Consider the following 23,703-nt stretch of genomic DNA (forward strand, 5'->3'; position numbering starts at 1 on the left):
ATGAATATATATGTTAAAAAATTTCCCAAATATCTTCTCCAACACACACACCTGCTTATGAACGTATGGGTATGTTTTGTACACTGATAGGCCAAATCTTCAGACAATACCGATTGGACAGGTGTGTTTGAGTTGGACAGCTATAACTACATGTGCAACCTACAGTATGTGACCATGCATACTTATGTACAAATCTGTATGTTTCCTATCTTCATCATTTTTTAACTTAGTGATTGGTGAGAAATAAAAAAACAAAGAAAGAGACAAAGAAAGAAACAAAGAAAGAAAGCTGATGTCTGGTGCTCCTTCTAGTGGATGATGTTCTTTTAAATGTGGCTTTTCTGCATGTATCTCATAGTAAGATTTCAAAATTTTTGCACAAAAATCTTTTCCATATTCCAATTTTTAAGTAAACGAATAAATGAAAACTAGATTGCAAGTTTCTCTCATGACCTCATTTGTAAACCAAGTTTACATTTATGATTTAGTAATATGTAGTATCTTAATGGTTAGTCTATAGGATTAGAGCAGCACTAGGTGGGAGTAACAGGAAATACTGTCTCTGTTGGGATATTTTTTTGTAATACGGATGTAAGATTGTTTGATATGACAGCTTCGCTGCCAGGCACTGATGAGTGACATATAGGTGTTCTGGGGGCATTTTGCTGCCATTGATTTGGTCTACTTGTCACCCTAGAGGGAAGAGTCAGTACAAATCAATACAACATTCTTCTAGCTGATCCCATGATGAAACATTTCTATCCTTGTGGGAATGGTCTTGTCCAGAATGTCAACGCCCCCCTCCACAAGCTGGCAGGAAGATTTACTGAATTACTGTTTGATGAGTGTAAAAAGAAAGTAAATATTGTACAAAAGCCTTAACAGTCACAAAGTATCAATTTAATTGAATAGGGAGAAGAGAATTTCTGGTGTAACGTGTTTAACAGTGCATTCTTTTACCATCATCAAAACAAGGACAAGGAAATTTCACTTGGAAGAACGGTGTTCATCGCTATAATACATTACCAGAGACTTAATCAAATCTTAAGAGCATTAAAGATGTTCTGGTGGCCCATGGTGTCCTAACTTTTTTATGTTTGATTTCATTTAATTAGTCATGCATCTGTATATAAACCATTATAAGGGGCAAATGTATGGGAACATTACTCTAAAATGCCTGGAGTCATGTCAACTGGATATCTTTTTTTGGGGGGGTTGAAATAATGTAAGTAATATTATTAGTCAGACTTCACAGACTAAAGAAGCTACTTGGATGAGTGAAAACATTTCAAACCAGCCAAAAGTTCAGTACTTCACCTGAATGATTGAGAATCTTCATCGACATATTACTCTAAAATATTACCATCCCGTTTTGATTATTTTCTGTTTGTGAGCTCTAATTAGTTTTCTAAGCCTATAACCTGTGACATATCCTATTATGGTGAACACAGATCAAGTGAAAGCACACATCCATGCTGATGGATAGTAAGTTAGATAGCTATGGTCCACATATACTGCCTCCTGCCGACAGTAAATCACGAGTCCACTTGTAAGGAGAGTATGCTGTGGAGCCAAGGCTGATTACATCATCTACTGAACAATACTCACTATAGAAAAACTGGTGCGTTGAAGACTTACAGCTAAACATATTCATGGTATTAGTGCTACTGGAAATAATAGACTGACTATTCTATTTTTCAAGGAGAAGGTGATTTTAAGGGTACATGTACTTTTGACTCAGTGATAAGGGGTTATCAGTGATAATGGCCTGAACGCAGTCATAAACTGATACTTGGATGGAGAAGAGACTTGGGAGCACAATGTTAGAGGAGGGAAGGGAGATTAAGGAAAAATAAAACAGACACAAAATTAATTTAATTGTTTACAAGTACTGTATTATTCTTGTATCATGCAATGTGTTTTAATAAATTCCACTCTGCTTGTTTTTTTTATTATTATTTTAAAATAAATTCCTTGCCGTCTGCAAACACAATGGTTTCGTTGACTTTTGTTTTGCTTTGCAGTCACACATTATGTTAAAAATGTGTGAGCCTTGGGGGTCCATGATCCTGTTTATTGGTACATAACCGGTTTAACAGCACATAATTAATAATGACTTTTAATGGCTTAATGTTATGTAGTGTTAATGTTAAGGCTTATATGTGTATGGTAACATTTAATCAACTGTAACATAATCACTGGAGGTACACCGTGTTAGAAACACAGTGGGAAAAGACAAAATTAAGATATTAAACTAAACAAAAACACTAATCTCTATATACATTAAAGCACAACCTGCTACAACATTGCCACTAATGGAAAGAGATTCATATGATAAAGATAATGATAACGATGTAAAACACCAACATGAAAATAAAACACTGCTGTTAATAGATCGACACAACGTACAGATAATTCTTAAGAAAAATTCAACTTAAAAAAATAAATATTAAGTAATGAGTAGCAAGTATAAAGAACATTAACAATAATAATAATAATAATAATAATAATAATAATTATTATTATTATTATTATTATAATACTTATTATTATTATTATTATTATTATATGCTATAAGGTCACAGGGGGGCTGGAAACTTTTCCAGCCTGGGCACATACACAAACGCACACACACACACACACACACACACACACACACACACACACACACACACACACACTACGGACAATTTGGGAATGCCTTGTAACCTATTCTGCATGTCGTTGGACAGTGGGAGGAAACCAGAGTACCCAGAGAAAACCCACCAAGCACACAAATCCATGCACACAGCCCTAAGGTGGGAATCAAACTCTCGACCCTGAAGGTGCGCTACAGTATGCTTATATTCTTCTTATTATTACTATTATAAATTCACTAATCTACCTATTTACCTATTGATTTACTTTGGATATACAGTAGTACAGTAATATCAGTTGTAAGAGGGGTTCTAACAAGCCCCACTTTTGTTTTAATTGTTACTGTTGTGATGAATGAACTGGAATCCTACCTGAGCATGTTTTATTGGACTCATCCTCATTGTCACCACAGTCATTGGTCCCATCACAGAGCCACCGCTTGGGAATACAGCGATTATTTGCACACTTGAACTGGTCCATGGTACAGCTGTGGTTAGCTGTAGATAATTGCACAAAATAAAAGATTTGATCACACGTTATTAACTGCCTCCTCTTCACTGTTTACAATTGAACAAATTTGCACATTTGTTTACACTAATGAATCATTTGCCTGCACTTCAGGATGGACACATCTGTAAACCCACAAATAATAAAAGATTAAATGGGCAACTGAAAGCTTATTCAAACATAAAGTCTCAGACCCATTATGGGCCATCCACACAGAACAGGGAATTGATTTTTCAATTTTGATCATTTTGACAGATGACCACACTGTAGCATTCCTACTGATGAAAAATTACGGTTAATACTAATCTCGTGAACTTGCTGCAAATCACATTGATTAATTTATGAGATGATGGGTGAAGGGGCAGTTTCACAAGCTGTGTATATCAACATTCACATCTACATTTGGCGATCCAACTATCTGGATTCTATCCCTGTACTAGCCATTCCTTTAAAAACATAATAGCTGCTACTAAGTTAAGTATAATATTCATGTTACAATAAGCCAGTGCCACATGCCGAGAATAAATGTCACATCTGTGAGCCTGACTGGTTTAGCTGTACACACACACAGCAGGTGGTTAGAGACAGATTCAGGAGTTGCAGATACACACCGCAGATATGCTCATCCTCATCGCTGCCATCTAGGCAGTCATCATCTCCGTCACATTTCCAGGCTGCTCTCACACATCGCTGATTCCTGCACTCAAACTGCTCACTCCTGCAGTGCTGCTGCTCTTCATCACCTGTCACGTCTACACAGGAAGTCACAAATCACAGAAGAAGGCATGTTGTTAGGGATAAAAGATACCACTTCACATAATATGCCCATTTTAGCCCTGAGACAGAAGCGGGATCTTATCATTCAATTAGAATGTTGAGAGTTCTGTCCTAATGCACATTTTCAGTATGAGTGGGTTTAAAATGGCTTACCTGAGCAGGTGACATTGTTCCTGTCCAGATGCTGGTTGTCAGCGCAGGCACACACTCGGCCCCCTGGGATAGCCAAGCAGAGGGTTGCACAGCCTCCATAATTCACCCTGCAAGCATTGTCACCTGAAGAACAAATATAGGGCTATACAACAGATCTGTACAAATCTTTACAAAGTCATTGAGCCTGTACGTGTATTTATTGCATTTTAGCTTTGATGCAGCAGAGCTTAGCGGAGAACAATTGTCTCTCTATCCCTGACCATCTCCCTGCTTTTGAAGGATGTTAGAGACACATCGTTTGACGTCCCATGTCAAATGAATTCGCCACTGAAGAGAGTCATCTGAGCACTTCTGTCCCCTTGCTGGAGTAATTTGTCTTGTGGACAATGCAGCATAAGCTCAAGTGAGTGGAGAAAAAAAAAGAGGCAGCATTGTGAGAAACCTGCCATTTATTAAGTTGGGGCATGAGAACTATTGTACTGTTTAATTTGGGAACAGGTTTGAAGGCAGTGCCTGGACCAATGAGATAAAGGCTAGAGTTTTGTGAGAGCCAATCTGTGCTAGTTCAAACAGAGAGAAGGCAATTATTCTCTCTGGTGACAAGAGCTTCAGAGAAAAAAAAAAGGATGATTAAAATCCCTACTCTTCTCATAGCCACAACTGATCAGAAAGCCACAGGTTTTTCTTTTGTTTTTCTTTTTTTTTTGTCGGCCATGCTTATTTCAGAGGCTTTGTATTGTTGATAATATGACATAACTAGAGTCCTTCCCTGGAGGCAAGCTCTCCATGTGGCACTAAGGACATCACAAGGCTCCCAACAGATATTTGAACTAGTTCAGCCTTCGGACTATTACATCTAAACCATCAAGCCCTTGCACATGTACGCTTGTACGCTGCCGTTTGAAAACGAGTCTGTTATGATGCCCACAAATGGGCCTCTGTGCTCAAATACATTATCTGTAGGTACAGAGATTAAATGTTGTCGAGGCAAAACACGGCTGTGCTCTGGCTACCCCGCTGAGCCGGGTCCCTCCCTCTATGTGCTCTGGCTGCTGCTTCTGAGAGAGGATGACAGTAATCATCATGCAGAGCTGAACATTCTAAGCATTGCTGCAGTCCACACCCGCCCAGATCCCAGCCGCCTTCCCCACTGCGCAGCTCCAGCCCTTTACCTGCAGCTACACTAATCACTGTCACACAATTAAACAGAGGCCGATCTCCCACAGAATATAAAATCTTCCTCGCTGCTGTGAATTGGGGAGGTGGGGCTTATTAGCAAATGTGGAACGATACAAGCTTGAAGCTACATGTACAGCGTGTCACGAGCCAACAGGAATATGTGGAACAAATATAACAGCTGCACAACTGAATGTATAGAGCACCTGTTGTGAATAAGAAATACAAAATGATGTACAGTATGTGTAATTTTAGCCTCAGTGCTTCCAGACTTTTCAGATATCCTGTATAACAAGTTTATATATATATACACCTATGCATTAATCACAATTGAGTTATTCTGCCAACAATATACTTTAACATCTTATTTTTCATTTTGCCGTATGCCATAGTAAATTGGGCATAAGCCTGATCAGCTATCAAAAGGTACAGGAAGCACCGGCTCCACCACCACCATCAACATCACAACTCTATATAGTAGAAAATATTTATGAATGTAAAGGTTTTGCAGGTCAGCATTTAACATGATTTATTTCTACATTATAAATGGGCATTGCTGCAAAAACATTCAATACTTATAATCACAGCATCAATGACCTTTAGTTACTATGGATAGCATTTATGTCATTGTGCTTACCTTGCTGACTCTGTGCATCAAACACTCTGAGGCCAAAGAGAGGGGGTCTCTCACTTCTTAGCAGTGTGACTTCCCCAGAGAGTAGATCCAGCTGAAAGATGGAGGCATTCATATATTCGGTCCAGAAGATGGTGTTTCTGTAGTGTGAAATTCCGAAAGGATGGTTCAGCTCCTTGCCATTGTACACCACCTAAATACCAAATACACCACAATGACAGTTGTAAGAAAGGAAGCTTTGAATACTCACAGCAGATGGTCAAAAAAAAATAGTTTGTATTTGTACAAGATTGTTCTTCCATCATTGTTTTAAACTTTTGACGATCTTATTACTCAGTAATTTCATTTACAACACGTCTGAATCAATCTTCGCAAAGCTCTTTGGTAAACCTACCATTCTTCCTGTGCCATTGAGGTAGATTTTCTCGATATGATCGTAATAAGCATCACACCAGAACATTGTGCTGCTTCCGTGGTCCAGAGTGAGTCCATTGGGCCACAGCATGTTAGAGGTGACAAATATTTCGCGGTGAGAGCCATCCATCCAGGCCTTCTCGATTCTGCCGATGCTGTCATTTACCTCATCCTCCTCCCAGTCAGTCCAGTACATCCAGCTGAAACAGACCCAGCACATTAATGGCGTGGTACCCTTATTCTGAGAGAGTAACACAGCCTGCAGATCTGAAGGATCTTCAGAACAAACATAATCAAGAGGGGTAGAAGAGATCAGGACACTGTGTTCTGTTGTCCGATGTGATAAAACCAGATGACACCAGTGTGGCAAGACTGTTTGAGTAGACTAAGCCATTATTACATAGCAGCACTTGAAACAGCTTTGTTAATTTATTTTCCTATGCCTCTCTAGCTGCCTGCTACATGATTGTTAAAAGAAAGCAGCCATTCTCAAGGTCGCAGTGTTATTTCAGACATGAACAGGTCAGCATTCAGACATGATCCTTTCTTTCCTAAGTGTACTTAAGGGATTTGTTTCTAAACAGAAGCTTTTCATCCTCATCAATGATGGAACTCTCTGTATAGTCACCACATGAGGTTGGAAAGGATTTAGAAAATCAGCACTTGGATGAGAATGTGAACTTAAAATAGGGGTCGGGAGAGAGAAGAACAAAGCATAGCGATAAAGTGGAGGAGAAAGTGAGGGGGAGCTAATGAAAGGGAAAGAGGGAAATTACTCCTGGGAAATATGATCACGATTATTGTATAGTAATTTAATGTAAATAATATAAGTAAATAGCATCTTTGTGCCTGATCGTTAGTTTAAGTGAGTTTGTGGAATTTGCCCAAATGAGTGAGTGAGCGAATGAGTGTGTAAATACAGTATGGGTGTGAATGGGTGAATAAATCAATGATAATAAGTATGATTCTGAGTGAATAAGTGAGTGACTGAATAAGTGGCTTTGAATTGGTGAATAAGTGATTGAATACTTATGAGGGCTGGTGAATAAATAATTGAGTGAGTTAATGTAAGGGAGCAAGTGAAGCATGCAAAACAAACTTTTAGAGAAGATGATGACTAAGGCAAATTATAATTATCAAAGAGAATTGCTGATAATTATCTACTTTTTATCCTCTGTCAAGCCTTGTGAAAGTCTTTGTGTTTTATTATTTGAACAAATAATAGTTCTTGCACAATTAAACATTAACAATTTCAGCAGTATTTGTATTTATCCATCATAATCTTCAAGCTCCCTGGGAGCTGAAGGCAGCAGAGAGGACGAATGTGACAATAACATGGTAAAATAGAAAAAGGAAAGTAAATGGATTGAGTCCAAATAGGAAAAAAGGAGAGATAAGGATGATGGAGGGGTTAGCAAGTCAGGTAAGTTTATTCTTATCATATTAAGGCAAGCTATCGGTGGCACACAGAGTGTGTGCGTGCGTGTCTGTGTGTGTGTGTGTGTGTGTGTGTGTATGTGTGTGTGTGTGTGTGAGAGAGAGAGAGAGAGAGAGAGAGAGAGGGAGAGAGAGAGAGAGAGATGTATTACAGCAAGAGTGATAGGAATAGGTACAGGGACAGGTGGCTGTTATTTCAACAGGGGAATCCCATCTAGCAGGACAGATAGACATCACCATGCCACCTGCTTACCTGATCGATGGCCACTTTCTATTCACAGGGCCTCAAGCCATTCCTTAAATAGGCCTATGCCAACATATTGCATGCAGTCGGATTTCTATGAGATTATATTAATAGGGTTAAAAATAACACTTACTTACAGCACTAGTATTGTCACCTAACAGCTGCAGGACCTGGAGTTCGATCCTGAGCTTGGATTACTGTACAGTCTGTGTACATGTTTCCTCTGTGTCTGCATAGGTTTTCTCAGGGTTCACTGGTTTCCTCACACTTTCTAAACCCACATCAGTAGGTGATATGGCTAAGATAAACTGAAGGTGTGAATGAACGCACAAAGTGCCTTGGAACAGACAGGCCATCTGTGATGCCTCCCTGCTTCAAACCCACCTGTTTACAGAGCTACATCTTGCATGTATATTATTTTGATGGTAATAAAGGACAATCTCGCTTTGCTATAAATGCTTTTTATTGTACATCTTGACTTTTGTTAAGACCAGATACACACACTTCAAGAACAAGTTTATGCTAAAATATGCCAAGTAGCATGGTCCTAACAGAAGTTACACATAAAGCCCTTTGATGACAGGGTCCATGTTTAAGGGCGTGCAATTGTCAAGTCTTTCAGCAACTGGGCAGTGCTCTCTGCCTTCTAACATCCTGTAGCACTGGTCAACCTATGTTAGTCTGAGTTCTCCTTACTGGCTGTCAAAACAGTGCACATCAGAGCTCTGCAAGTAGTTACGCTTTCTAGTCGCTGTCAGAATTTTGGCTGCTCCCGGTGGGTGCTTTTCAATCGGCGATGCAGCCAAACTGCATTACGATGTGAAGACTTTATAAAGCTCTAACAACTCAGCAGAGAATGCATTTCATGACAATTCCAATCGTTTTCATTTACCTGAACTTTCTCTAATAAGACTACGGAAGATGCTATGAAAAGCTACTGTAAGAAGAACTTGCATTTAAGCTTGACAAACTTCCTGAAATAGGGTGTTACACCGTGTTTCACATTAAACACAATGTAACACCCTATTTCTTTCAGTGCTGCTTACTTATTCTGTGGGTGATGTTATCATTTAGGAAGCACTTACTTAATTAAATGCAAGAGGTAGTTGCATAAATTGCATCAAGTCAGCTTTTGAATGATGAATGTAATTATGGCTGTGAGCTAATGAACCCCTTTGTGTCTGTAAATAATGTAACTATTCCACTGTCACTACCCATGTACTGTATGAATAACTTTATAATCAACACTCCCCAAGGTTTACTAGAAAGATAAATTGATTCTTAAAATCAAGATTTACTGAGTGACAAGTGAATGCTTAACATGCAATAAATAAGAACATTAGAAATCTCAAGCTTTGTTAACTCATTATTCAAAACAAATAGCGACATGATAATCATTTGCCTATAGATTGCTATCCATTTCCAGACATCTGCATACATGGCACCGACAATGGAACAGAATAGCCACTGAACTCTGAGCCATCCTCAGAGCAGTGATTCGAAAAAAAGAGCGCTTGTTTTATTACTCTTTACGTCTGTGGCTTTGGCTGGGAACAGCTCCTCAGGATTTCACAGTTTCTCTCACAGCCAGAAAAGGTGATAATGAGAGTGGCTACACGCCATCGACCCCACACTTCACTGCCTGAGCCAAGTCAGCATACAGATATGCACATACACACTTATTTCTAAACACTTTGCATTGCTGTAACTAAACATTGTCTACACCAGATCAAATCCCTACTTCAACCTAAGGTACTGCAACCATTATAAAAGCCACATTAACATGTCCCACGTTATACTTGTCAAACTGTCTACTAAACAGTGACCTCATGTTATCTTAATGCAGAATATATTTAAAGAATGTTTGGTTTGTCAAAAGCACACACAAACATGCAAAGAAATACACAAATTATGTATGCAAATTCCGATTCTCTCAACTGTATCTGAGGCTAAGCATGGCACAAACAAATGTTTGGAAATGCATGGTAATGAGGAGTGAGCCTTCGTGTTTGGATTGGCTGTAGATCACACACTTGCCATGCTGTGCTGTCTGAACTCTGCTCCAACTCGCAGCCTGACTTTTCTATGAATTTGCATATCTATCTGTCAGTGGGATTGCTTTTTTTTTTTTCACTAGAAAACATTTAAAACGTACATTAGTGCAATAAGAGAAGACAATATAATAGATTATAATTTATGAACATGTCTTTTATCAAAGACTAGAGACGTTGCAGATCTCCTTTCAGCTCTGTCCATTTTTTTTAAAGTGAATTCCAACTCAGGATAGGAGAAGACATTGTTTATACTCTACCTATTGAGTGGATCCACCACGATAGCTCTGGGGTGAGACATTTCTCCCTCTAACAGAGTTTTCCTTGTATCAGCTGCCCTCTCCAGCCTGGCCACACTGATAGTCTTTTTGTAGCCATCATTCGTCCAGTACAGGTTATTTCCAATCCAGTCCACAGAAATACCTTCTACATTATCAAGATCTGACAAAAGCAGAATAGACAGTTTTAAGTATTTGTAAGAGAGTGTTTGGAAACAAAAAAGAACAGATATTACTGTGTCTTGCAAAAAAAAACAAAAAAACTTAAACAAGAAAGGAAAACAGATTTTGGGAAAAGCAGAAATTTGTGTGTGTGTGTGTGTGTGTGTGTGTGTAATGGGTGCATCAGGGTAAAAAGGGATGACTCAAAGCAATGCACCCATCATGCATAGTGCTCACTTTACAAGCCTCTGGAGGAAATGTTATGATCTGGAGTTGCTTCAGAAACGTTACTTTTCTAACCATTTATTCTACACATTAGATATTTTTTCTTTTTGCCAGAGAAATGCAGCCGGTGGATCTACCACATGACTGTGCTTCTGTGTTTCACCAATTAGACGTAGCAACACTAATCACATGACTCCCTTTGACCAATGAGCCGCAATAACAATATCCACATGTAGTCACTTGACCACACAAAAACTGGCTGCATAGCAAAAAAAAAAAAAAAAAACTTCAGCCGTGGTAGACAGTGAATGGAAGCATAAAAATAGCAGAGGCATCTGTCTTCAATGCTACAACAGAAGAGAACACTCCTGGTCTCAAAGTATACAAAGCATGTTTCATGTTTCACAGTGCAAAAGAACAGCTTCATAATGCGATGTCTTCTCTGTCTCCCAAAACAGACAGACATTTCAGCATATAAAAACGCAACATCTAACCCGAGGAAACATTTTGTGGTTAGTTTAGCTGTTTCATTTAATGTTGCAGTGTTAGCATGTATAATTAGCAAATAAGCTAAAGGCTAAAAAATATAAGTTTCTTACATTTGTTCTGCTGGACAGTTAATGGTAAAGTGAGACATGCACATGTTCTAATGTTATTTTCTATTTGCTGAGCCATTTGGAGGGAACATACAGTATACAGTATCTTACACTGTTCAAACATACACGTTATATACAGTCTGTACTTCAACTTACCAACATATAGTCGGTTTCAAAAGTGTTATGCTGTGAAAAGTGAGATTTGTGTTGTCTTATTTCTTAATTTGCTATTTTGTAAAGATATCTATTTTATTCATTTTTTTTAATTTCATTTATTTTATTATTTGGAAATGTCAGAATTTGTACATTACTTTATCACTTTGTCTGGCTGCTCGTATAATTTCTAACAAAAAATAAATTGGACATTACGATGAAACAGTTATTCAACAGTTTTGCCTACTCTACCCATCTCTGCCTGAATTTACTGAGTGACCAGGTTATCACATTTATGGAGTTTTTATTCCCTCATGGCACAGGCAATATTCCAGGACTCAACCTGTAAAAATGTGTTCTTGGGAGGATCAGGAATCATTTTCACACATGAACTGTCCACCACACTGAAAGCTTAAGGTGCTCAAACAGAATATTAGAGTGCAACTTTTAGTTTTTGCCCAGGCAGTTTAAGTTTGTCTACAAACCGCAAACTGGAAATTGGATCAGCACTGTAGCAATGAAATATACATTTGTTTACAACAAAAATGAAATAAATGTTTTATAATAACAATTACCATCTTTAAGTATAGTTTCCCGGCTGTTCCCATCAGTCTTTTGGCGTCCTATCAGGAAACTTGTCGTGTCTGCAAAGTAAATATATCCTGTTTCAGCGTGATAGTCCAGTGCTCGTGGATTCACCAAGTCCTCAACTGGGAGCATGTGTTCATTGTTGGACTTTATGTTTATATCCAGGCCACGGATTATTCCAGGTCGGCCTTTCCCGTAAAAAAGAAAGAGATCGTTCTTGGGCTCTGCAAAGGTAAAGCCAAAAATAGGTTAATCAACAGTTGTTTTGCATTTCACAAGCCTCTGAAACTGCAATATGCATTTAAAATACTGAGTGCACAACCATCAAGGGACACATGAAAGGTGACCTCATAAAGATTCTTTGCAGCTGAATACATAACTTATGGAATGATCTCCAATGGCACGTTTTGGCAACATGCCTGACAGGTCAGAGAAATGAATAGTGCAATCAGGAGCACTTAGTATTCCCAGACAAGATTTGTCTTGATTGAGCAGATTCATTCATTTGTCAGTCTGGAGCAGTGTTATTCTTGTTAAGTGAGACTCTGCTTAAACAATAAATCCCCTGTTGACAGTTTAACACTGCCAAGCAAGAAAAGTGATCAATGGGTTCACACCAAACCAATATAAATTAGGCTCTTGTCACTATGGGAATAATATGGAGGGTGGACAGTGTGAGTGTATGATTGCAGATCCTAATGCTGCCCCGGGAGAGGAAGATGTGTGAGGGATTGGGATATGGAGTGGTATATGTGTGTGTGTGTGTGTGTGTATAAGTAGCCAGGGTGTAAAAAGGCCTTCCCTCACTGTCAGCTTCTTTTCCTTAGGGACTCAGTCAGTGTGGGTGAGACCACACAGACATCACTTCAATTTATCATTCTGAGCCGGAGAACTCTGCCACCTTGAAGACAATTAAGCGCTTTGAGACCTAGATATCATGATACATGGTGAGCATGTGATGAAGGCAGGCAGTCATTTAGCACAGAGTCTTGTTAGACTGAGAGAGGAAAATGGGAAGACAGAGTGTCTAAAGAACATCTGGGTATAAATATAAATCAAACACATCACAGAAGGCTGTGCAATCTTCATTACTGGTGGTGCATCACCACAGCATTCCGGATAACGTTATTAATTGACCCCAAATTTTCCTGTCAGCTACAAAATGTCACTAGACCATCTGGGGATACAGATGCAGCGAAGAGTCAAAATGACATTATCCACACATAATTAATCGCACCTATAGCTGGTCAATAGCCTAACAGGACACCATCATTCTGAAGCAGAGCAATCTTGTTAAGCGTTCATCTTTATCTTTATCAGCTAGAATCACTGGGAAGATATACTGCCTATATTTGAGCCACTTACACAGCTTGCGAGTGCAGCCAAATGCAGGGGATCTACTTTGCTATGCTGGTGATGGGAAAAAAAGGAATAGAATATACACTGATCAGCCATAACCACATAATATTGACACAACAACATTATCTACCAACTATACACCAGTAAACTGGTGACAGAATCATGGTCACCTAAGACTCACTCATGCCCATAGGGACTAAAAGCCAGCCTGTCCAGGTCTGATCTTACAAAAAAAAAAAAGCTATGCAGCATGACTTGCCAACAGAAAAAACAATGCTGGCCATGACAGAAAGGCAACAGAACTCCCAATGCACCATAGATCCCATGGCTGCCATTCCTAGCCTCCAAGCTGCCCAGATCTCAATCTGATTAAGCACCAATGCAATGCACCAGACAAACAAGTTCAATCCACAAATGCTCACCCCTCAACCCAAAGCACCCAAAAGACTGCTGCCAACGTCCTGGTACTATACACCGCAGCACTCCCCGGAGCAAAGCCATGGTTCCCAAGGGACAAGAGCCACACCGGTGAGACAAGGGAAAGCCAAAACCTAGGTGTTTATAATGTTAATGCTTTTAACATTAATGAACATCTGGTTTTTATTCTGCACCTATGGTCAGCTTCAGAATAAACCTGCATACCACTTTTCTATTTTGCACAACAAGCAAGCAAAGATAAATTACATTCAAATTGAAAAGGTGAGCTTTAGGACCTTAAATGTTTGGTTAAAAAAAAAAAAAAAAAAAACCTACCAAATGAAAAATGAATAGGTATTTTTAGCAGGAAAAGAAAGGGGAGAAAAAAGCAAACTGCAAGCATACTGACTTTTGCAGGACTGGCCATCATTTCCTAGACTGAATCCAGTGCGGCAGCGGCAACTTCTAGATTTGTAGCTCCCACTGAGCAGACAGAGGTGAGAGCATCCACCTGCTTTACCGTAGGAATTAATCTCACATGCATGGCCCTTGACTGAAACACACACATCACATACACCCCACACACACATCACAGACACCAAACACACACACACACATACACACACACACAAAAAAGAAAAAAAAAAAAAAAAAAAACTTAGTACAAGTAATGTACAAAGCATTTTCACAGGTTTAAAGTTTATAAATGATTTTAAAAGTAGAAAAACTAATGTACTAATGCAAAGAAATGCATCAAAGGGCATCACAGAAATGGATCAAACACACTTTACCTTTTGGTTGAGTGAGTTTGTGGTAAACACGTATTGCCCTGAAGTTCCCCATTCTGGTCAGTATCTCCGGGTTAGTGACATTAAAGCGATTTATCCGCAGAACGTCCACCACTGAGTCACCGAGGGATTCAGAGCGAGTTGCATACAAATTGTCCTCAAAGACAGACAATCCATGCAGGTAGCCTACCTAAAACAAAAAAGAGGCATTTACCAACCAAAGTTAATCAAGCAAATACAATCAAAAGTCAATAAATAATGACATGACATCACAAACCTACTTAGCCAGGCAAAATGTAGCCTTCTGTCTCAAACTGCTAAAACCCAAAGTGACAAAATTATTAGACTTACAGGGTTTTTTAATTGGACCTAATAGAAAGCAATGAATACAACATGGCTGATAGTCCACGCATAGTCTCAGTCGGTCTGGTCTTAATGAACCATGCCATGGCCTCCAACATCTAATTTGTTCCAGATGTGCCTAATGTCCGAACAGAGACATGGCACTTTATATAATCTGAATCTGTCTGAAGTGTGTCAGTGTTTATTAGAGAAGACAGTGCAGGGTCAAGGGTAGTGTGTGCTTCTCAGGAAACAGTCTGTGCTCTGCATGTTACATCTCCACAGGTAAACATCCTCTGACAGTGACAAGAGAATCCTTCTCGCATGTGCACACACTCACCCACTAGACTTTTCAATCAAAAACGTCTATGCACTAAAATACAGCATGAGTGTGAGGTATGATCACTCATTTTTCTTTTTTAAATGCTGAATTCGACCTGAGCAAGACAATATGCTGAAAAGACTTAATTTTAAACCTTACAATGCTGTATGATTATTAAAATGCATAAAGGTGAACATATCAGTCTTTTGTTCCATTGAGTCTGCATGTGGGTTTGTGCTAGTTTTAAGCAGAAAATTAGCATGTGAGAGTAGGGTCTGAATCATGCACAGAGATGGAAAGGCTTATAAGTATGGTGTGATGAAGCACCGAGAAAGCTTTTGAATGCTTTTGGAGAACAATGCGGTCACAAGGGCAAACACGACTCCGGAGGAAGTGAAACAGTGACTTAATTTGCCGTGAAAATAAATCACATTTTCAACCCATCCGCTCCCTCACCCAATGAGAGACCCATCAGGTTGCTTCTTTTGAATCATAATAATCCCTAATTATTGGTCTCTTAAGTGCACTTCAGGTAAAAAAAAATTTTTGCAGTGAATCTATTTCACACAGCCCTCTCTCATCTGTATAGTCATTTAAGATAATTAATCCCTGAGTGAAATTAGCAGTCAAAACAAGCCAAGCAGATACAGTAGCTGCTGGAGATAAATGCCATAAGCATTACAATCAATACTTAATCTACAGCTGCCCTGTCTGTCTTTGTAAATGTGGAGGTGTCTCTATGTGCCTTTATGCATTAATCTGCAGCAATTTTATATGATTTTAATGCAAGCTTTCATATAAAAAGCCATTCCTCCAAAATCAGCTTCAATAATATGATACAGGCTTGATTTTTTTTTCACATTTGTTCCATAAGGGGTAATTTTTTTAAAGAACTAAAGAATTGTCACGTTTAAAACTGGTTAGTAATTCATATCCACAGCATTTTGACAAGACAGTACTACTTAATACAACTACTGTAAAACTGCCACAACTAGTTGACAGTTTTGACTAGTTGAGGTTTATTTTTAGTCAAGTGTTATGACAGATGCTGTAGTGCACATCATATCACGTCTTTTAGACTAGAGAACAATTTGATGGAAATTGTTGAAAATATTACAACTCTTTACACAATGCTCTTGGTCTCGTAACATACCTTGTTTTTTTATGTGAGCAATATTTTATTTTGGCTTGTAATGGTTCACTGGTGGAAATTGAAGGAACGGATGCGGAACATAGTATCAAATGTTTAGCTTATGGGTTGAATGTTTTCTCAATCTAAGACATAACTCATGTCATAAAGCATGTAAATTATACACTGTTGGGCAGAACGTAGTAAAGCTATTGAAAGTTATCTACAGTAAATAAGTTAGAAATTATTATTATTATTATTATAACTAGAGCAGTGAAAAATCCTACATTGTTCCATTTTTTTAAAATACACAAAATATATTTTATAATAAATCGTTTTTCAAATCATAAAGTCTCAAGCCTGCTTTGGTACTTAGTGATGGCAGTCCCAAAAAGAGTAAATTCACCAATTCTAGGCCTTAAAAAACTAAAGCCCTAGAATTGATTCCACACACCAAAACCTTTTCACCTTGTGCAAACACTGAAATCAAAATGATTATATAATGATATTGTGGCGTTTTACCGCCGGAAGGAGACGAGTGAGCTTAATTGCTGCCCAATGCAATAGCTGGGAGTACGTTATTCAACACAGCACTGTATAGCATGAGCAACACATTCACACAAGACCCAGACCCAGACCCAGACCCAATTTAGCCTTGAACCGGAGCACATTCAACAGGTCAAACACAGTCTAACACACAAACCTGGCCGAAGCCACTAACCCAAACACTCTTCCCCAACAGGGTGAACACATGGACAACCCCCGCAAGGCCTGATGGTCGTCAGCCGCCGCTCCGCCTATGCCACATTATAATATAGGTCAGGGCTTTAAATTCACATAAATAATATGGTGACAAACAAGTGCGGAGAGTCCATCGGAAATGTACAGAATACCATCAATTTGAGTTAATCGATTTCTTATTTGTTATAATTGATAATATTCTCACACTGTGACAGACTCCCTAATTAGTGATCAGTGTCAGTGATCTTGTGTAGCACTTATTTGTAGTGACTTATTTATATTATTATAACAGAAAAAAAAACTCTGCGCACACTGATTATAGTGCACACATTCACCGAACATTGTTTAGACATTTACTTCTCTCCACAGTTACATTTATGCTAAGTCAAAATCTTGTATTGATAAGTCTTCTTCAGCACATCCCTTTTAATGGGGTAAAGGTCATATCTCATTTAAAATCACTCTTTGTCATTTTAAGTCCAATGAATTTTGCCATATTTGAATGCGAATACATGCCTGTGCATCCATTAATGAAATAACCTGGTCATTCAGTACATTCAGGCAGTCAGACGATTTCATTTCATTGCGACATAACATTCTTGAACCTGACTTACTGAAACAACCCCATATCATATCAACCCATCACAACACATAAAGTGAGCTTTATGCATCACTTTATGAACTTCCCATGTTACTCTGACACGCCCATCATTCTGAAATAGGATTAACCTGTAATAATCTGACTACCTGACTCCAAAGTACAATCTTTATGCTCTAATGCAAAACAAAAGACATTATCAGATTAATCTCACAAGTGGTATATTGTTTTATTTTGTTCACACAGCTGTTTAGTCCCAAATTTCTAAGAAATGCTTGTGTGGAAATGCTCTTACTTTCACTATTTAACATACTGTAGAAGTGATTTCCAATGTTTTTTACAAGGCAGCTTCTCCAAGCATTTTTATGATCAGATTTCTTCCACGAAGTTGACGGTTCAGGACTGTCATTCAAGGTTTTAATAATGTCACAGACAGTTTTTAACTCAATTCTAATTTACGCAAAATCTCCTTAGTTTATTTTTTGCTTGATGCAGGCAAATAACCTTATGAAAAGTGAGTAGCATGTTTTTTTTATACATCTGCAGGATATATCTTCACACATGGTTGTTTAAAAAAATAAGAAGTTATCATTAGTCAGGCTTAAAATAATTGTTGCCAGCAGAAACACATCTATTAGTGCAGTAATTATTTGGTTTAATGTTCCTAACTATTTAATTATTTAAATCCAAACTCTGATTTTTATTTATTTGTTTTTTTGGTCAGACGGTGTATATAATGTATATGAATTATGACTACTACAGAACTCTTAGCTAGGCTGAAAGGTTTTGATTAATGATAATCAAATGCTTGTTATTTGCAGCCCTAAGTAGAACTAGTTTTTTTCCCCTTGATATGAATGAATAATAGTTTTTGATATTTATTCTTGTTATCCAACACAAAGTATTCCTGAATAAATGCCAGGCTAAGCCAAGAAAACATTTTCAGCATCTTCTGTACATATAATAGCTTTAAAAAGTTCCAATACAGTAAATGCAATATAGTGATGGCATAACTTTCATCAAGACACAGCACTGTATCCTACTAGGAAAATTCCCTGCCACTTTAACTAGTGCTTTTAAACTACCAACCCACACATTGTAAAAAAAAAAAAAAAAAAAGGCACTTAAGCAAATTGGCAGTGCAACAATGTGGAAATCTGTCATTCCAACCCAGCAGGACATTTGGCACTCACTTGGCTTCCTTGGATGATGTTGTGTCTGTTCTTGCCATTGTAATCCACAACCTCAATGTAATCCAGATATGCATCTGCCCAGTAGACCAGCTTCTTTACCACATCCAGTGCCACTGCAGTTGGCTGCTCAACCTTATAATCCACAAGCCGGGTCCTGTTAGTGCCATCCATGTGGCAGCGCTCCAGTTTGCCCACTTTCCCGTAATCTGTAAAGAACAGCATCCTGGAACAGAGCAAGCCCAGTTAATAAACTATTAACAGTATTGGAGACTAAAAAGGAAATAATTCGGCAAGTGTAAGTTTGGCTAATTATACAGGATGTAAGATATTGAAAATCCTTCTCAAAAATATTATGAAGTCATACACACGCAGCACACACACACACACACACACATTAAATATGATAACTAAATTATACAGACACTGTGAATGTACTGATAAATAATAGACAGATTAGGATGTGTTCCCAAACTGGACGACATAAATGGCTTTTGGAACAAGTTGCCGAATATTAAAGTTTTACTTTTTAAAAATTTTAAAAAAATCTTTACACCACAGCACAGTTGAATTGTTGAATCAGAATGTTTGAGTTTTTTGTATAAGATGCCTCAGGTAGTTGTTGAAACTTAACATTTCCGTTATTGATTTCATAATAACAGTTCATAGTAACATTCAGAAACATGTAAAAAAAACATCAAACATAATCAAAACCTAATAATGAACTGATTTTTTTGTGGGTGAAGTGGTGACTTTATTTATTTATTTCTTTTTACGCATTTATAAAAGTAGTCATGGTGCTTTGCGAAGTTTTCCAGCACTGGGAAGGCTTTAGGACAGATGAGCCCTAAATGTGATTTCTGATTTCTTTGCAAAATTATACAATGCAAGAAAGACAGAGAGACAGAGAGACAGAGACAGAGAGACAGAGAGAGAGAGAGACAGAGAGAGAGAAATTTAATCATATGGTTCATCACAGCCATAACGCACGTGAGAACAGGAACTAGTTTGACTCTCGGATGTTCCACAACATTAAATATAATTATAAACCAATAAAATGGGCAATAAATATTTAATTAATAAATTAAACACTGTAAAATTTGGGGCTCGCTAGAGTGCAAGCTGAAAAACACACTGCAGACCATCAGATAAATAAAAACAAAGCACTTGTACATTATCACAGTACTTATTACACATAATTATGTGATTATAACATCTACTGAGTAAAACCTATTCCCTTTCTCTTCTAATAATGTCTTGTGTTTAAGTTAGAACACTAACATTAGCTAGTAGACTAACAAATCCTGTGCCTTATCATGACCACACATACTCACACAGATCAGTGTGTTCTGGTATAACTGTTCGTTCTGCAAGATCATATCATAGCACGCAACCTAAAACATAAATGGAAGGGAAAATGCTCCTCTTGTTACGATCTGCAGCATTCTCTTCATGCAGGTCTGTAGATTAAGTTCACAACTGTTCAGCAGGGCTCTATGTGTCTCTGCAAGCTATCTGGCTCAAAGACTGTTAAAAGGAAAAAGGTTCTCTTATGATTCCTGCAGATCTGTGTCAGAAGTCAGAAATCAGAAATTTGGAATCAGATCTTTTGCCATACTTTTTTAAGCTGTGATATTTTAAAGTTAGTAGCAGCTGCTGTTTCCCAGTGTGAACACAGATTACTTGCTAGGATTTCAGTTTGAGAAGCATATCTGAAAGTACAGTAGATGTGTGGTTATAAACTCTGCTTAGTTGCAACAGTTTTCTTCTCTAATGCCCTTTAGACCATATAGAACAATATAACATATATCTTAATCTTCAAAAATAGATCCATAACAAGTATCTAATCATAGTTTACTTATGTCTACAGAATATGAATACTGAAAATACTTATTTCATACTAACTAAACAATGACATTGTATTTACTGTGTCAAGAAAATACACACGCACACAACACACACACACACACACACACACACACACACATTTTTCAGTCATAAGAATTTTACAACAAACAAACAAACAACCAGCAAAAATACAGTACTTTACTATTGTCCAAAATGTACAACTACTGTATATATAGGTGATATTCTTTGCATAGGTGTGTGTGTGTGTGTGTGTGTGTGTGTGTGTGTGTGTGTGTGTGTGTGTGTGTGTGTGTGTAAAAGAGAGAGAGAGAGAGAGTGAGAGAGAGAGAGAGAGAGAGAGAGAGGAAGTACAGGTACTATCAAAACCATAAACTCTTTGTTACTATTTAAAACTGAGAAAGTGAGAAAGAATTGGGAAAAACGTAAAGGCATTATTCCAATAATTTGTGCAGAATATGTGAAGCATCAGTGGCTCTGAAAAAGTTTAAGGGGGCTAATATATACTGTAATCTTAATGAAGTGCAGACACATGAAAAGACAGAGATGTACTTGTATATGGTCACATTGTGTTTTGTATGGCTCTATGTTACATTGAACGGTGGGTAGTTTATGAATTCATGATTAATAGTTTTTAGTTTAATTATTAAATATAAATGCAATAAATAATCACCCATTGAATGTTCATAGAGCAGCACAGTGGCATCGTGGTTAGCATTGTAGCCTCATCTCGCCTTGATTCCCATATCAGTGTGCATGGAGTTGGCACGTTTATCACATACTTGGTGGGTTTCCTTCAAGTACTCTGGTTTCCTTTTATAGTCCAAAGACGTGTAAAGTACAGTAGGCTAATTGTCATTAAAAAATTCGCCTTATGTGTAAGTGAGTGTGTGTACATGTGGCCTGTGACAGACTGACACCCAATCTAAGATGTACCCTGCCTCGTGCCCTCGACACTGTACAGGATAAGTGGTACAGAATGTGAATGAATGCTTATTCTTTAATATTTTAAACCAATCTAATTACTTAAAAGCTTCTGTTTTATTCCAGTTGTGACTTAACATATTATATTCTCAACAGCCATAGCCGTATCAACACTAACAGTAAAATGAATAACATTAATCAGCAGCAATGAACTGGTGACAAGATCATGGGCACTCAAGGCTCATGTATGCACAGTTTGGTCTGATCTCAAAGAAAAGCACAAATTGCCAAATCAATGCTGTTCATGTTAGAAAGGTATCAGAACAGCCAGTGTATAAGGGATTGCTGTATATGGGGCTTAGCAGGCAAAGACCTCAAGGATGTTGATCTCGTCTCCAAATTCCCCAGATCGGTCAACCAGACCATGCAAATGTCTTGGTGGTTTCTCCAAAGCGCATCCGCAGTGGTCCTGTGGCCTCATATATGAATGGGTCAGTGGGGTCAAAGATGTCTGGTGGTCCAATTGGAACCTACACCTCTCTGGGCCTAATGTTTTACACTGTACATTTATGGCTGATTGGTTTATATGAGCTGCCGCACCAATGTAACTTCAAAAGACAAGCTAAAATATAAAAATACTGTAAATAACTTGCCAACAATGTAATAAATATTAGCCTCAAATATAATTTTGTCACTAAGTTGTGATGACATATTTATAACAATTTAACGCTATTTGTGAGTAGATAACTTTATATGACAAATTTCCCTTGTCTGTAAACATAGCAAAATAAATGCATTTACTATAATTTATCTGCTGACATTTTATTTAAAGCAACCTACAAGTACAAAACTTTAATTCAAGCACAAAGTTGGGCGGTTGAGTAAAGATTTCAAAGTAGATCGCAACAGCAGCTATACAATTCTTTCTAATCAGAAGATCAGGTTCTTAGCCACTAAGATACTATTATACTACTGTAGGGGTTTTGTCTGACAGGTATGAATTATGACACTGGGCTATTAATGCTAAAGTCAGCAGGGGCTAAATGAGCATAGATTTTGGTGGCACACAACAACATTTATAAAAAACTTAGCCTCAAACAAAACTCAGTCAATAGGTTATCAGATTTGACTTATATACTTATATATATATATATATATATATATATATATATATATATATATATATATATACTGTATTGCAAAATGTGAATTTTTAAAGTAACCCGACAATACCCAAGTGAAACAAGTATGCTAAAGTATATTAAGTATGCTAAAGTATATTAAATCTCAGCATGCCAAAGCATTCATACTGTAAGTGTAATTGCAGCCAGAGTAATGATTAATATACTTAAAGTTTGCTATTTTGAAACAACTAATTTTGTACTAAGTGTTTTTAAGTTGCAATTAAATGATACAAAAACACATTTAAGTGTATTAAGTATAATTTTATATGCTACAGTAAAACAACTTTAATTATACTTACACTTAAAGAATATGCCTGTTTATGCACAATCATGCATACCTGACACAGTGATTAATGAAATCAAAGTATATATTTATTGTATCATAAGTACATTACAACAGTTTTTTTATTTTTAAATGTAATATACTCTGAACAGATTCTTAGTGCAGCAATAGCATGTAGTATACTTCTGACCAATTCTAAACACTAAAAAGTGCTTAATAAAAATATATTTATTTATATCATATAATACACACAATTTTTTCTACAATTGGGATAAATGAGTTTGAGAGCACATGTGTGTGTGTGTCCTGAATACAGGATAAAGCCGTATAGACGACGACGATAGTATACTTTCCAGGAATGTATGTGTGTGTCATCCTACACAATACCCCCCCCCCCCCCACACACACACATACATTCCTGGAAAGTATACTATCGTCGTCGTCTATACGGCTTTATCCTGTATTCAGGGTTGTTTTCCCAGGAACCTTAGGGCACAAGGCGGTGTACATCCTGTTTTCAGGGCTTTT

At 37.7% G+C, this 23,703-nt stretch overlaps 1 protein-coding gene across 1 annotated transcript in view; it reads right to left on the reverse strand.

The window, feature by feature from the left end:
* Positions 1 to 23,703, reverse strand: part of lrp1bb (low density lipoprotein receptor-related protein 1Bb) — a 339,963-nt gene that overhangs the window by 141,037 nt on the left and 175,223 nt on the right. The window contains exons 7-16 of the mRNA XM_053496592.1: positions 18,918 to 19,144; positions 14,600 to 14,782; positions 14,218 to 14,361; positions 12,020 to 12,256; positions 10,291 to 10,471; positions 6,279 to 6,498; positions 5,888 to 6,077; positions 4,075 to 4,197; positions 3,756 to 3,896; positions 3,009 to 3,134 (exon numbers count right to left, since the gene is read on the reverse strand). Of these exons, the coding sequence (XP_053352567.1) occupies positions 3,009 to 3,134; positions 3,756 to 3,896; positions 4,075 to 4,197; positions 5,888 to 6,077; positions 6,279 to 6,498; positions 10,291 to 10,471; positions 12,020 to 12,256; positions 14,218 to 14,361; positions 14,600 to 14,782; positions 18,918 to 19,144 (1,772 nt within the window). The remainder of the gene's footprint in view (positions 1 to 3,008; positions 3,135 to 3,755; positions 3,897 to 4,074; positions 4,198 to 5,887; positions 6,078 to 6,278; positions 6,499 to 10,290; positions 10,472 to 12,019; positions 12,257 to 14,217; positions 14,362 to 14,599; positions 14,783 to 18,917; positions 19,145 to 23,703) is intronic.

This window comes from Clarias gariepinus, chromosome 5, assembly GCF_024256425.1.
Source record: "Clarias gariepinus isolate MV-2021 ecotype Netherlands chromosome 5, CGAR_prim_01v2, whole genome shotgun sequence".
Taxonomy (NCBI): Eukaryota; Metazoa; Chordata; class Actinopteri; order Siluriformes; family Clariidae; genus Clarias; species Clarias gariepinus.